This window comes from Monomorium pharaonis, chromosome 3 (assembly GCF_013373865.1).
Source record: "Monomorium pharaonis isolate MP-MQ-018 chromosome 3, ASM1337386v2, whole genome shotgun sequence".
NCBI lineage: Eukaryota > Metazoa > Arthropoda > Insecta > Hymenoptera > Formicidae > Monomorium > Monomorium pharaonis.
The window spans coordinates 23271801-23287082 of record NC_050469.1 but is presented as its reverse complement, the minus strand read 5'-3'; the positions used below and the strand labels follow the sequence as shown (position 1 = coordinate 23287082).

Here is a 15282-nt window from a genome sequence, read left to right as displayed (position 1 = left end):
ATAAAATTTTTTTTAAATAAATAGTGTCAATAATCCTAAGATGTTTTATAATATAAACCATAATATTAAATTAGCAACAACAAGGTGTTCAGTTACCTCTACAATAAGCTAATGTATTCAATCATATTTAGTAAGTTAAATATACAAACAACATGTATTTTATCTATTAAATTTAAAGAATAATGTTTAAATTTAATGTAAATAACTTACTTAAATAAAAAATATGAAGCAGTTTTATATAAGTTTTTCACATTGATTGTTTAAAGCAATTTTACATTACTTCGACGAATCTTACGAATAGACACGCAACATTACTTTCTATGAATACATTGCGTTCGTGTTCTTCTCTTTCTAGATCTTTGGAGAACTACATATGTCATTATAATAATTATATGTATATCCTTTTAAATTTGTAATATATTTCGATCGGTAATAATACTTTTGTAAAATAATATGTCTAACTGTAAAAAAAAACAGCTTCATATGACCGCTTATGTATGTGATCTTATACTGATCTTATACTGAAGTAAAATAAAGGGAAATAATTTAAAAAGACCTTATAGACAACAAAGTCTTAGATCATAAATTATGGTGTATTGCCATGAAATTTTAATGCACATGATCTACAGTTACTTACGAAGAATATGAAATTCGTTATTGTTGTCATCTCCGTATTACATTCAGCTGTTGTCAATATTTTTACTACTTATATTGATTTGTTTATAATTCTGGCAAGTTACAAGTGATTCAAAGAGCTCATTATATGTACATATATACAAATATACACTTTAACATTTTAATACATTTGGTTGCTAGTGAGCTAGTGAAATATCTAACATATTGTGCAGAACTGCAGTTTGACTTCAGATAACATTTAAATTATATATACGCAAAAAAAATGTTGGAATTCTTAAATAAAACATCAAACATTTTTTAAAAAGCACTTTCTAAATTATAATCAGTGAAAAATTAGTAAAATAAATAAAAATCCATTAATTTTTATTGGTATACTTGTAACTTATTAAATAGTAAAAAATACTAATATTTTAATAATAATACACTAATTCTAAAATCAAAATTACTAAAAGATATGCAGTGAATACTCACAAATTATTACATTTATAAGTACTACTGCAAATCAGTAATAATAAACTGATTATTATTTATTAGAGTGTATTGCGTATTGTTAATGAAATAAGATTTTCTTAGAAGTTGACATGTTTGAATTATTTACAAAAAATTTAAAGTAAAGATTGTGCATATAAGAAAAAAAAACTTGTAGTAATTAATTATTATTTATTTATCGAGAACCTATTAACGCTGTAACAGGAAATTTTAATTACTGATATTAAAGATACAGATAGCTTAATGGAAAATATTTTGGCTTCCTAATTTCTATATTATCTTCCATTTAAATTACGTTTGCATTTGTTGTAATATGTTATAAGCCGAGTATGATGTTTTAAGTAACTGTAACAAAATATAAATTTTTTAAAATTTATTTTATAATTATTAATTTCATAAAATATTAAATAATATAACTGATAATTAAAAAATGTATGTAATTCATTATTACTGCGATAATATTAATATACAATCTCTAAAGAATTTATATGAAAATGCAATTTTTTCTACATACATAAGATGAATTTAAAAATATATAATATTTATAATAATCATCAACTTTTTAATATATAAATTACAAAAGTCAATGTATGCTATTTATAATAAAATAATATTAATATTTTTTTAGTAATAATAACTATACTCACACTCACGAAAGAATCGAGATTTAGTGTGAGAATGTATGCGCTAGAAAATTCAATGGGTGTTAATGAACGATTCATAATTATTAATAAATTCTTCTTTCTGCTTTGTTTCATCATCAGCCATTCCATTCCAAAGATATTTGTGGTGAGTTGAACACTCTGTATAAAAAGTATAACATGCATATAAATTAAAATAAATTTCTAAAAAAAATTGCAATTGAAGAGCTTTAATTACAAAAATAAAACAAATTTAAAAGAATAAAAATTTTCACAAAATTTCTTATTTTTAAACTGTTGATTGTATAAATGTGACAATTTTTCTCCTATACATATAATAAACATATAATAAATATAAGAACAAAGATCGTGTTTATGTTTTAATTAATATTTTGGAGAATTTATTTTAAAAAAATAATAACGTCTGAATTTGTTTAGTTTTATAAGAACCTTTTCACTTATGTTTTTCTATTTTCATTGTATATAATTTGTTGCTGAGTTATAACTATTTGTAATAGACAAAAATTATATCCAGTAAGTATTTAATATTGCGTAAGTATTTAATAAATTACGTAATACTGCATGTTTGAGGTTTCCAAAATATTTGCATTTAATATACAATGTAATATTTCATACCTTTAGTTTCACTTCATTTCCAAACCAGCAATATATAAGAATCTGTGCTAACATGGAGCATGTGTATAATATCAGTGGAAAGCATTGTGCATTCAATGTTATTCTCGTCAATTGATATAAGTTGGAGCATACTACTAATGTGCTCACTACAAACTGAATAACGATAATTATCTTGAATTTTTCGTTCACCATTATTGCAAATCTACAAAATAGAATATTATTTAAAAAATGTATCTAAAAATGCTTGTATAAATTTTATTTTAAAAATATTTTTTAATGTTTTATATAACTATTTAAAAAATATATAAATATAAATAATATAACTTTTATTAACGCTAAATGCTCATAAGCAAAATTAAAGAAAACAATAGCTGAATTTTAATTTTTCCAATATTATTTTTCCAATTCATGATCTCCAAAAATTTGTCAAAGAAACTAACTTAAATATACAGTTGTGTTGACGTACACATTCACGCAGATTATTTTGGTCATTGGAGATTTTTTTCAATCGACACTCCAGTATTTCGATCTGACAACATATGTGCAATAATAAGCCGCAAATTAAACTGTCACACCCTATGTTCACTATAGAACCAACAGTCGCGCTTATTAACTGACGAGAATATATGAAACAGAATAGTACTTCGGATGTGTAGTTATACGGTGTCCACTCTCTGTACGTTAAATTACCTTTCCGAAAATTCGTAAATAATGATGTCAACACGATGCATGCACATGTCGACTCAACCAAAATTGTGTACCATAAAGTATTAGTTCTATAAAATAACTAAGCGGTTTAGTCTTCATATTTTTCAACATTTATATTTTGCACTTTAAATATTCTTTTTTTACACTATTGTATAATACAGTTACTTAATTATACTTACTGTATAACTTAATTACTTTTACAGACTTTTTTAGATATTTTTATACATTTTTAGAGAAAGAGAAAGAGAAAGAATTTGTTATACTCACTGTATTGTTTTGTCGAATTTGTGGCGAATTTCTATTTCGTCAGCCTCCAATGGGATAAATGGTTTCTGAGTAAGAATATTGGTAAATATTCCTATATTCTTGCGATTTATCAAAATACTAATCATTTTGCAACAAGAAATAATCGTTGCGAGCATGACGTAGAAAGTATCTGTAAAATCATCGGTATTGTCGACGTTCAGAATGACATCCATGAATTGAGATAGCGAGTAGGGAAACAGCAGTAATATTAAGGAAACCGTATATATGTTATATATGGTACGTTTACACAGTGACGTCCAAGAATTCGGTGGCCAACATCCCACAACCGTAAGAATATTTAATGTTAATTCAAGAACCTGCATGTTCTATTTTTAATATCACTCTTGAAGATATACCAACACGTTAATATATTAAAATATTCTTGTTATTGTAAATATATTGTATAATAAAATATATTAAGTCTATATAACATTTCTTTTCTTAATTAATAACATTAATTAATATAATGCAAATAAGTTAAACTGGTCTCACAAAATATTAATTATTAACTGTTTATTATACATAGCACGTTTCTTTTCAATGTAGATATTTGTTTAATATATAAATAATACTACAGTATATAGATAAAATTCTACGCCTGTTGTACATATATGAATATATTTAATTTTGCTCAATCCCCCGATAAGCCGAATACGAAGATTAAAAAGTTCAAAGTTTCTTCACATATGTAAAATACAAACGTCTTCTTCTCTATCAACAGCACCACAAATCAACTCGCGAAATTCCATATGGTAAACCTCAGAACGTCTATAGCTATACGATAAAAGTTTTCAATGACAATACTGCTTTTCTAGCTTCCCCTCCGTGTTCGGCAACTATATAATTATCGTAATACTAAACTCGCAATATCACTCCCTACTTTCCCGCTACGGTTTGCGTGCACAGTCGCATTTGAAAACTCTATATAACATGTAATATAATACTACATTAAAATATGGGGAAAATGTAAAAGACCATGTAAGAAAATCATAGAAATTTAATAGACTATAAAGTGCATTTTCTCTTTATAAAATTTTAATATAAATATCCCATCAATTTACTTAGTAAATATTTATTACTGTCGCTAGTAATATGCATTTACTTTTTTTTTTTTCAAATTTTAATCCAATTCCGTTTCTGATATTGATTTAAATAGCCATAAACTCGGACAAAATATAAAAGAATTCTTTATAGGAATACATACATCTATGTGTACATTTTAAACTTATCTTGTTACATACATACAATTTAATTTAATATTCGATTGTATCATTCTTTTTATTATATTAGATAACAATTCATTAAATATATTAATATAAGCAATTGCCATTTATTTGTTCAGATATAATACTATAGGATAATAAAACAGATGTTGGTTTATTTGTTGATAAAGCGAAATACACTGAATATTATAAAACGAATAGCACGAGGGAGGAACTCTCCGTTGTCTCTTTGCGCCAAGGATCTTCTCGCGCCAAACTCATACAGCGTTGCACACACACCTTCTTCTTTCATTCTCGCTCGTCCCTCAGCCATCCGGCACGTATTTGGCCTGTTCTTTTTCGCTACACTGCTGCACTGGTGCAATAAGTTAGAGTGAGAAAAAATATTTTTATCTTACTTTAACCTGTGCAGCAGTGCAGCGAAAAAGATCAAACCAATTGCCATCTCCATCTCTCGGGAGATCCCTGACGCGAGCTAGGAACAAAGCGTCCTTGTAGCATGGGCGCAGCTTACAAAATAAGCTAGATCGCGGGAAGAGACATAATTTTCAACAGTTCCTACAATACTAATTATGATGTAAACTTCTACAAATATCGATCAACAAAATTCTGACACGAGGAAGGATTTTTGGGATCAGAAATCAAAATAATATGTTAGGAAATTTAATAATCTCAATTTTATTTCTATCTTTTACTCATAACTCCTACATTCGTTTTAGTATGTTATAAGCTGAATATGATGTCTTAAGTAACTGCAACAAATATATATATTCAAATTTTATAATTCATTTTAAAATACGCTCCTATTTTTTACATTTCTATACAACACAGAAAATTACAACAACATAGTTGCAACATTGAAATATATATTGTAATACAATGTTACGAGAACGTTGTAAAAAACCTTGTAGTATTGCTTCAGCAGTGTTGCAGCCACGTTTTAAAAAAAATATAATATTTTTAAAAAATGTCTTATGCTTTTCCCGTCGCGTGCCGGCACTATATGCCATCAGATAAATACGACCAAATTTTATTTGTCGGGATTAAAGTCACATAAAATAGGATAGAAGATACAAAACCAGACATTATGAAATTTTTCACTCATTTTTAATAAAATAATTCTTTCAAGATATAAGTTCTTACAATTGATTTCAAAAACAAAAAAAATATATAATAAAAATTATTAAAATAATTTTCTTAGTTTTATTATATAAAACTTTAAAACATGTTTGTTAATTTAGGACATGTTAGTCGTAATATGTATATTAAAAGCTATATGTACCAAAATGTGTTGATATAATATCTGAAATATTTCTAGAAATGCCAAAACATATTTTAATATAACATTGTTGTAATTGTATTGCAATAATAACAATATTGCATTGTATTACAATATTTTGGAATGCTTTTACAATATTGCCTCGGAGTGAAATATTTGCTGAAATCTTTCGATGCTGTATGAAATTTATCTAAAATATTTGATAAACTATTTAATACTGTTCTTTATAAATTGTTTTATTTCTTATTTTTTGGAATTAAATGAAATGTCTCTTAATCAGAATTAAAAATCTATTATCACTTGCGTCAATAATATATTATAAAATTAATTTTTCCTCGCAAATTAATTTTTCTACTAACCCCAACAAAGGAGTCAAGATTCATTGACAGAACATAAGCGCTGGTAAATTCTATAGGTACTACTGCACGATTCATAATCATTAATAAACTTTCTTTAAGACTTTTATTCATTGTTACCCAATCCATTGCAAAAACGTTGCTGAGCAATTGAGTACTCTATAATTTGAACCATAAAAGATATTAAATTTTTAGATTTAACAAATTTTATTATAAAAATCAGGTATTATTAAATAAATATACAAACTTTAATATATAAAAGATTATATATATATTTCATATTTTTAAAAATAAAAAATTCGAATAAATTTGATTACGCGTACCTTTAACTTTACTTCGTTTCCGTACCAACAATAGATAAAAATTTGTGTCAACATACAAGACATATACAAAAGTAAGGGAAGATAGCTTGCATTTATATTCTTTGATTTAGTCATTTGATACAAATTAGAACATACCACCAATGTACTTACTACAAATTGCATAGCGATAGTCATTTTGAAATTATTGTTTAATTTCAGTGCATACCTATAAAATATATGTTACATAAACAATATTAATTATAATTTTAAAATTTTTCAAAAAAAATTGCAATATAAAATAAAAGATATGTAACAATCTAATAAACACTAACTAACAGTAATTTAATATTAATGTTATCATTTTACTTAACAATGTAATTGTTATAATATAATAGTTGCAATATCAGAAAATATACATGTTACATTATCGGAATTTACGATGTGAAGTGTTAAGTTATAAGATTGTTATGTCATTACTTAATTTGAATAAAAATATGTAGACGAACGTTATATCAAAAATACTTCAAATCAAAACGGTACATGCAACATACGCATGCACGCGCGCGCGCGCGCGCGCGCACGCACACACACACGCACACACACACACACACACACACACACACACACACACACACACACACACACACACACACACACACAAAAGAAAAAACTATTTTCTTATTAATGTGCGTTCAGTTACATTGTACTTTTTTAATAAATATATAAAATATTTTCAGATAAACAACTAACTCCAATATACTGATGTGATGACGTATACAATCGCAAAGAGTATCATAATTGTTCGATATTTTGCTTAGTCGGCATTCTAAAATCTCGATCTGACAGCAAACGTGCACCAACAGTCCGCAAATCAGACTGTCACAAGCCACATTGACCAGCGATCCAATCGCCAGGCTAATAAGTTGATGAGCATACGTAAGACAATATACAATAGTAGACGAATAATAGTCATACGGTAGCCATGCTCTATATGTTAGATTTCCTTTTCTGAACACCGTCAATAAGGATGTTATGATATAACACGCGCCAGTTGTTTGCACCAAAATCGTGTAATAGAGCGTGTTGATACTGCAAAATAACAGCAAATCCTTACAAAAATTTGAACTAACGATATTAAATTGATCGTGAATTACTTATCTTGAATATTAAAGGCGCCATAATTAGTGCCTTTTATTTATCAAATAAGTAATTAATTATTATTCAATTTAATACTGTCAGTATTCAATTTCTGTAAGGAGAGACAGTTACACTTATTTGTATAATACAGCTTTTAATAATTCAATGATACATTACATTAACAACATTTACTTATAATAATTAGATATTAATAATTATTAGTAATAATACATGTTTGCCATTTTTATATATATTTAAAAAAGACAAAACAAAAGTTATATCTTTTTTTCAATTATTGAGTAATTAATTCTTAAAAATAATCTTTTCATTATTATGTGTTATAAAACTTACTATATGTGTCTATCAAATTTATATCGAATCTTCATTTCGTCCATCTCTGACGGTCTGTACGGCCTCTCAAGAAATACGTTGGTTAACTTATTAATATTTTTTCGATTTATTAACAAACTAAGCATTTTAGAGCACGAAACAACCGATGCCAGGGTGGCGTAGAAATTTTCCGTAAAGTCTTTGGCATTGTCAACATTCCAAATAATGTCCAAAAATTGCGACACCAAAAATGTGTATAATAATATAATCATAAAAACTGTATATGCATCATATATTAAGCGTAAATAAAATGACGAGCATGATTTCGGTCGCCAACATCCAACGATTGTTAGAATCTTAAAAGTTAATTGCAAGACGTGCATTGTTTATTTCACGTTATATCTCTTATTTATATCAACTTTACTAAAATTTTTTCACTGTATGTGCACAATTAACTGTACAGATAAAATTATTTGCAAAATAATTTGCCCAAATGTTTTATTTTTTGCAATACTTCTAGAGCTGCAACATCTTTAAAATAAACTGACGAACGACAAATAAGACATATTTTAAACGATTGACAATATGAAACGTTTATGCTATACTATATTTCTTCTAAAAGATACCATATTATTATCATAATGTCGGACTTGAATTATTGATCATATAAATACATTTCTGTTGTATTGACATTATTGATCTTTGAAATACAAATTTTATATGCTAACATTTTCTACATAATATTATTATTAGTTACAAACACTATATAAAGAAAAAATATATATGAACGGTCGACTGTTTTATCATAAATTTTAATGTAGGTGATTCATCTGTATTACGTTTCTTTAGCCTAAAAATAATTTATTCATCATAGAGTCATTGTGCGTGTTATTGAACAGTTGCTATACTCTCTTTCTCCGTATTGATTTTAGCCACCACTAATAGTTGATTTTTGTTACAGATTGAATGTTTAAATTACATGTGCGAAGTATTTTATAGAAGAAAGAATAAACAAGAAAGAAGAATATAATATATAGACACAAAACAGATGTTAAAAGTAGAATAATAAGTAAAACATACAATAAGATAAGTGACGCATTTTGATAATTTTTTAAAATTCTTTTATAACAATACATTATTACTTAAAAATAATAATTAAAAAATTACTAATTATTTATACTAATTGTAAATGTGTATTTCTTTTGTTACATATGCATTGCCTCCTGTCTCCCCACTTTGTACAGCAACTTCATAAAAGAAAATAAGATTTAAACAAAACAAAATTTTAATTTTTTTCAAAATTTTTTTTCTAAAAAAAGTAATTATAATAACATTTTGATTCGTTAAAGAAAAAAACTGACATTAGATTTGGAAAAAAACAGACTTAAAAGCTACAGGATACCGTCATTTCAAAATTAAAAATTATTTATCCAAAAATTTAAAATTAATTGTGACCTACGTGGGCATAAACGTGTTAAGATACTAATATGGTTCTGTGATTGGTTGATGGCATCTTAAAACAGTACTTGCAATAATCTTAAAAATAAGATTTTACTGCGAATACCAATCTAACTTATTATTTCTATTACTTCAGTATAACAGTGCAACAAAAAAAAAAGAAACAAATCTTATGATGCATTGCATTTCATGATCCGATAGTGCACCGTTTATTTATAAAATACGTCACCGACGAGATATATGTGTGTGATATTAATATTTAAGTATATTTATCATAAAAATATTTAAAGTATGAACATATTTATTGTTGTTATTAAATGTTAATTAAAACAAATACACAAGAGTCCCTCTCTCTCTCTCTCTCTCTCTCTCTCTCTCTCTCTCTCTCTCTCTCTCTCTCTCTCTCTCTCTCTCTCTCTCTCTCTCGCCTTACTCTCTCTCCATTCACCGCTCCACTATTTATGCATCACCATTTACGTTGCCAGTATAGCGAAGAGTAATTCTTTATTTAAAATAATTGTTATTTTAATAATTAAAGTTACATTTCGGTTGGAATAAGAAGGCCCTTGATATATATCGCTTAGGTTGAATTAGATGAAAATTTTATCTCAGATTTATATGTTGTTTTTTTAGAGGAGCACACACACTTGCTCTTTCCTTGCCTTTTTAAAAAAATAATTTTGATTGAATAATATTCTTTATAAATTATATTTAATAACAATAAACACATATAATAACTCATATTAAATATAAATTAACAAAAAAAATATTAATATAGATTCATCTACATTTAATTATAATGTATAAGTTCCATAATTGGAATTTATACATAAACTTTTTTTTTCTTTCAAAATTCACAATTGATTTATTAAATATACAATAATTTCTCTTTAAAATTATACTATTTACTCCTTACATTGACATTAATAACTTTTTAAAATGTTTGTTAAATTTACATAAATTAATAAAAATTATTTTAATAAGTAATAAATAATTAAAACTGTCATCTTATGTGTTAAAATATGCCTATTTTTAAATCTCTACTTTTCCCAATATATTAGATAACAATTTATTAAATATATTATAATAACACATATTATAAGTAATTGCCATTTATTTGTCCACAGACATATAACATTAGCTATAATGCAAATTTCTACAAATATCTATCAATAAAATTGTATGCTGGAAAACATTTTAATAATGTCAATTTTATTTCTATTTTTTACTCATGACTCCTACACTTGTTTTAGTATGTTATAAGCTGAATACGATGTCTTAAGTAACTGCAACAAATATATATATTTAAATTTTATAATTTATTTTAAAATACTCTCTTATCTTTTACATTCTATACAGCACAGACAATTACAACAATCTTCAAATACTGTATACTACAATCCAATGTTGCATCTTATGTTTCTCCCGTCGCAAGCCAGCATTACACGCCATCAGATAAATGCGGCAAAATTTTACTTGTTGTGATTAAAGTATCACATAAAAGAGAAAAGATACCACACCAGATATTGTAAAATCTTTCAGTCACTTTAAATAAAAAAATTATTTCAAGCCGCAAGTTTTTACAATTGATTTTAAAGACAAAAGTATATACACATATATGTACATACATATCTGTTATGTATGTATACATATACATATAATAAATATTTTAAGAATAATTTTCTTAATCTTACTATGTAAAAATTCATTTAAGAACATATTTGTTAATTTAGAACATTTTTGTTGTAATATGTACTAAAATGTACCAAAATGTATTAACATAATAGAATCTCAAATATTTATAAAATTGCCAAACATATTATAATATAATATTGTTGTTTTGCATTGCAAGATTTTGCAATGCATTTGCAATATTGCAATCTTGCAGTGAAATATTTGTTGCAATCTTTCGATGCTGTATGGAATTTGTCAAACATATTTGCTAAACGTTACTATTATATTATATAATAGTTAGTGCTATTTTCTATTATTTTTAAATTAATTTCTTTATAAATAGTTTTTATTATTTTTTAGAATTAAACACAATGTACTTCAATCAGAAATAAAAATTGATTATCACTTGCGTCAATAATAAATTAAGAAATTAATTCTTCTTTTGCAGATTAATTTTTTTACTAACCCCAACAAAAGAATCGAGATTCATTGACAGAACATAAGCGCTGGTAAATTCTATAGGTACTATTGCACGATTCATAATTATTATTAAACTTTTTTTAAAATTTTTATTCATTGTTACCCAATCCATTGCAAAAACGTTGTTGAGCAGTTGAGTACTCTATATTTCGAACCATAAAAGATATTATTAATCTTTCAGGTTTAACAAATTTAATTATAAAAATCATGCCTTATTAAATAAATACATAAATTTTACTATATAAAATTATGTACATTTTGTTTTCAAAAATAAAAAAGTATAAATCAACTTGTTTACGCGCACCTTTAACTTCACTTCATTTCCGTACCAACAATAGATAAAAATTTGTGTCAACATACAGGACATATATAATAATAAGGGAAGATAACTTGCATTTATATTCGTTGATTTAGTCATTTGATACAAATTAGAACATACCACTAACGTACTCACTACAAATTGCATAGCGATAGTCATTTTGAATTTATTGTTTAATCGAAGTGCATACCTATATATGTCACACAAACAATATTAATCGTTTTTTTTAATTCTTGAAAAAACAATCTAGTAAACACCAATTAATAATAACTTAACATCAATGTCATAAGTTTACTTAACAATGTAACTGTTATAATATAACAATTATGATATCAGAAGATGTTATATTATTGGCATTTACATTGTTAAATGTGAAATTGTAAAATTGTTATTTGTCTTTGTTAGTCTCGACGAAAATATGTAGACAAACGTTATATCAAAAATACTTCGAATCAAAGCGGTATATGCAATGTATGTGTGTGTAAAAAAATTATTTTTTATTGATGTGTATTCAGTTATTTTTTACTTTTTCAATGAATATATAAAATATTTTCAGATAAACAACTAACTCCAATATACTGTTGTGGTGACGTACACAGTCGCGAAGAGTATCATGATTCGATATTTTACTCAGTCGGCATTCTAAAATCTCGATCTGACAGCAAATGTGTGCCAACAGTCCGCAAATAAGACTGTCACAAGCCACATTGACCAGCGATCCAGCCGTCAGGCTAATAAGTTGATGAGCATACGTAAGACAATACACGATAGTGGACGAATAATAGTTATACGGCAGCCATGCTCTATATGTTAGATTTCCTTTTCTGAACACCGTGAATAAAGACGTTACGGTAATACACGCGCAAGTTGTTTCCACCAAAATCGTGTAATAGAGCGTGTTGATACTGCAAAATGGCTGCAGATCCTTACAGAAATTTGAAACTGACGATATTAAATTGATTAGTAATTACTTATTTTAAGTATTAAATGCGCTATTATTAGTGCCTTTTATTATTAAAATAAGTAATCAATTATTATTCAATTTAATACTGCCAGTATTCAATTTCTGTAAGGGGAGACAGTTACGCTTGTTTGTACAATTCATCTTCTAATAATTTAATGATGCATTACATTAACATGTACTTATAATAATTAGATATCAGTATTAATAATACATATTTGACATTTTTATATAAAAAAAACAAAATAAAAGTCTTATAATACTTTAAAATTTTTTTAGTAACTAATTCTTTGAAAAATAATCTTTTTTATTATTATGTTATAAAACTTACTACGTGTGTCTATCAAATTTATATCGAATCTTCATTTCGTCCGTCTCCGACGGTCTGTACGGCCTCTCGAGAAATACGTTGGTTAACTTATTAATATTCTTTCGATTTACTAATAAGCTAAGCATTTTAGAGCACGAAACAACCGATGCCAAGGTGGCGTAGAAATTTTCCGTAAAATCTTCAGCATTGTCGACATTCCAAATAATGTCCAAAAATTGCGATACCAAAAATGTGTATAATAATATAATCATAAAAACTGTATATGCATCATACATGAAACGTAAATAAAATGACGAGCATGATTTTGGTCGCCAACATCCAACAATTGTTAAAATCTTAAAAGTTAATTGCAAGACGTGCATCGTTAATTTCACGTTATATCTCTTATTTATATCTGAACTTCACCTAAATTTTTTCTCTGTATTTGTACAATTAATAGTACAGATAAAATTATTTGCAAAATGCTTGTAAAATTATTTACAAAATAATTTGCCCAAAAGTTTTATTTATATCAATCCTCCTAGAGCTACAACCATCTTTAAAATAATCTGAGAAACGACAAGTAAAACATTTTTTAAACGACTGACACGCACGGAATATTTATGCCATACTATATTTCTTCTAAGAGATTCTATAGCCTATATTATTACACTATTATCATAATGTCGGTTTTGAATTATTGATTCTATAAATACATTTCTGCTGTATTGATATTATTGATCTCTGAAACACAACTTTCATATGCTAACATTTTCTAAATAATATTATTGTTAATTACAAATACACTATATAAGAAAAAAAGAATATATAAATAGTCGACTATTTTATTATGAATTTTAATGTAGGTAATTCAACTATATTACGTTTCTTCAGCCTAAAAATAATTTATTCATTAGCAAATTCATTTTATATGTTATTGAATAGTACCATACATTCTATCTGCGTATTGATTTCAGGCACCCTAATAGCAGACTTGTTACAGAATGAAAAATTTTAAATTATATTACATTTGCGGAGTATGTCATAGAGAAGAAATAAATAAGAAAGTAAAATACAACATGTAGACACGAAATAGATGTTAAACGTAGAATAAGTAAAACATGCAGTAAAATAAGCGGAGTCTGCACATGGCTATATTCGGATATAGTCGACGTTCTGTATCTCAAAAACTTTTGGTTTTTGGGACTTGTACACATTGACACTTTTGATCGGCATGATCTAAGGAATATTATATTGCAAGATAAGTGAAATTGACAGATCCTGTTTTTTCATAAGTTTTGCACGGTGTCTTTTATTATTTAAATATAGTGTGTTAAATATGTTATGAATTCTTTCTTAAGTACAAAATATATTTAAGTATAACTGAAAATAAGTTTAGTTTAATAAGTTTTAATAATATTAATATTAACACACATGAATTAAAATTCATAGAAGTAATATAAGCATATGTGCCATAAATAATCTAAATAAGCATCATCGTACTATCATTAAAGACTTCATATATTTTCATATAATGTTAATCACATTATTTCAAAAATATTATTAATTAATGATAAAAAAAATGAAAAATGTAATCAAAAATATTTATGCAAAAAACAAAAGAAACATGTACTAACCTATAGATGTTAAAATGCTATTTATTAATGCTACTTACTCTATGTCTTTATTGAATTTGTATAAAACCTTCACTTTAGTCATCTATATGATTTCTTCATGATTTGCCCAGAATATCTGCGATTCAGCAGCAAAATAATAAATTTAGAAAAAATAAACATAACAATAAATACGAAATAAACATAACAATACCAAAAAATTATTTTTAAAATCATCAGCACATTATTCACATGTAGCATCCATAACAGAAAAATTACAAAATAGATATTAATTTGCGTAAAACAATAAAAAAGACATGCAATAGAATAAATTATGCATTTTGAAAATCTATATATTTATATTTTCAATAACAACATAATGTTAAGACTGAATTTTTATGTATTTTTATGTTAACTCTGAATT

At 26.0% G+C, this 15282-nt stretch overlaps 3 protein-coding genes and 1 long non-coding RNA gene across 4 annotated transcripts in view; 1 reads left to right on the top strand and 3 right to left on the bottom strand.

Annotated features, from left to right (window-relative positions):
• Positions 1-9835, top strand: part of LOC114254848 — a 45827-nt gene extending 35992 nt beyond the window's left edge. Inside the window, exons 6-7 of the long non-coding RNA XR_004962538.1 lie at positions 7314-7512; positions 9005-9835. This is a non-coding gene — a long non-coding RNA (uncharacterized LOC114254848). The remainder of the gene's footprint in view (positions 1-7313; positions 7513-9004) is intronic.
• LOC105833979 (odorant receptor 46a) lies at positions 990-6550 on the bottom strand. Its single transcript, XM_012676132.3, has 5 exons — positions 3378-6550; positions 2843-3178; positions 2403-2604; positions 1773-1928; positions 990-1470 (listed from the first exon to the last, which is right to left on the bottom strand). Exons 1-5 carry the CDS (start codon positions 3737-3739, stop codon positions 1417-1419), a joined length of 1110 nt encoding a protein of 369 aa, XP_012531586.1. The 5' UTR covers positions 3740-6550; the 3' UTR covers positions 990-1416.
• LOC105833976 (odorant receptor Or1) lies at positions 6771-8998 on the bottom strand. Its single transcript, XM_028192117.2, has 2 exons — positions 8065-8998; positions 6771-7665 (listed from the first exon to the last, which is right to left on the bottom strand). The coding sequence occupies exons 1-2, from the start codon at positions 8424-8426 to the stop codon at positions 7269-7271; spliced, it is 759 nt and encodes a 252-aa protein (XP_028047918.1). The 5' UTR covers positions 8427-8998; the 3' UTR covers positions 6771-7268.
• A 594-nt stretch (positions 9836-10429) lies between the features above and the next one.
• Positions 10430-15217, bottom strand: LOC105833975 (odorant receptor 94b). The gene is made up of 4 exons (XM_028192130.2): positions 13267-15217; positions 12570-12705; positions 11960-12178; positions 10430-11797 (listed from the first exon to the last, which is right to left on the bottom strand). Exons 1-4 carry the CDS (start codon positions 13626-13628, stop codon positions 11606-11608), a joined length of 909 nt encoding a protein of 302 aa, XP_028047931.2. The 5' UTR covers positions 13629-15217; the 3' UTR covers positions 10430-11605.
• Positions 15218-15282: the final 65 nt, after the last annotated feature.

Excerpts from the sequence above, each read along its gene's own strand:
- LOC105833979 (XM_012676132.3), bottom strand. The coding sequence starts at position 3,739 with ATGCAGGTTCTTGAATTAACATTAAATATTCTTACGGTTGTGGGATGT. Across the intron at positions 2,605-2,842 it reads CAACACAACTGTATATTTAA|ATTTGCAATAATGGTGAACG; the intron begins GTTAGTTTCTTT and ends TCTATTTTGTAG. Across the intron at positions 1,471-1,772 it reads ATCTCGATTCTTTCGTGAGT|TTACTTAAAACATCATACTC; the intron begins GTGAGTATAGTT and ends ATTTTGTTACAG.
- LOC105833976 (XM_028192117.2), bottom strand. The coding sequence starts at position 8,426 with ATGCACGTCTTGCAATTAACTTTTAAGATTCTAACAATCGTTGGATGT. Across the intron at positions 7,666-8,064 it reads AAATTTGATAGACACATATA|TATCAACACGCTCTATTACA; the intron begins GTAAGTTTTATA and ends GTTATTTTGCAG.
- LOC105833975 (XM_028192130.2), bottom strand. The coding sequence starts at position 13,628 with ATGCACGTCTTGCAATTAACTTTTAAGATTTTAACAATTGTTGGATGT. Across the intron at positions 12,706-13,266 it reads AAATTTGATAGACACACGTA|CCTGACGGCTGGATCGCTGG; the intron begins GTAAGTTTTATA and ends TCAACTTATTAG. Across the intron at positions 12,179-12,569 it reads ATGATACTCTTCGCGACTGT|TGTGACATATATAGGTATGC; the intron begins GTACGTCACCAC and ends TAATATTGTTTG.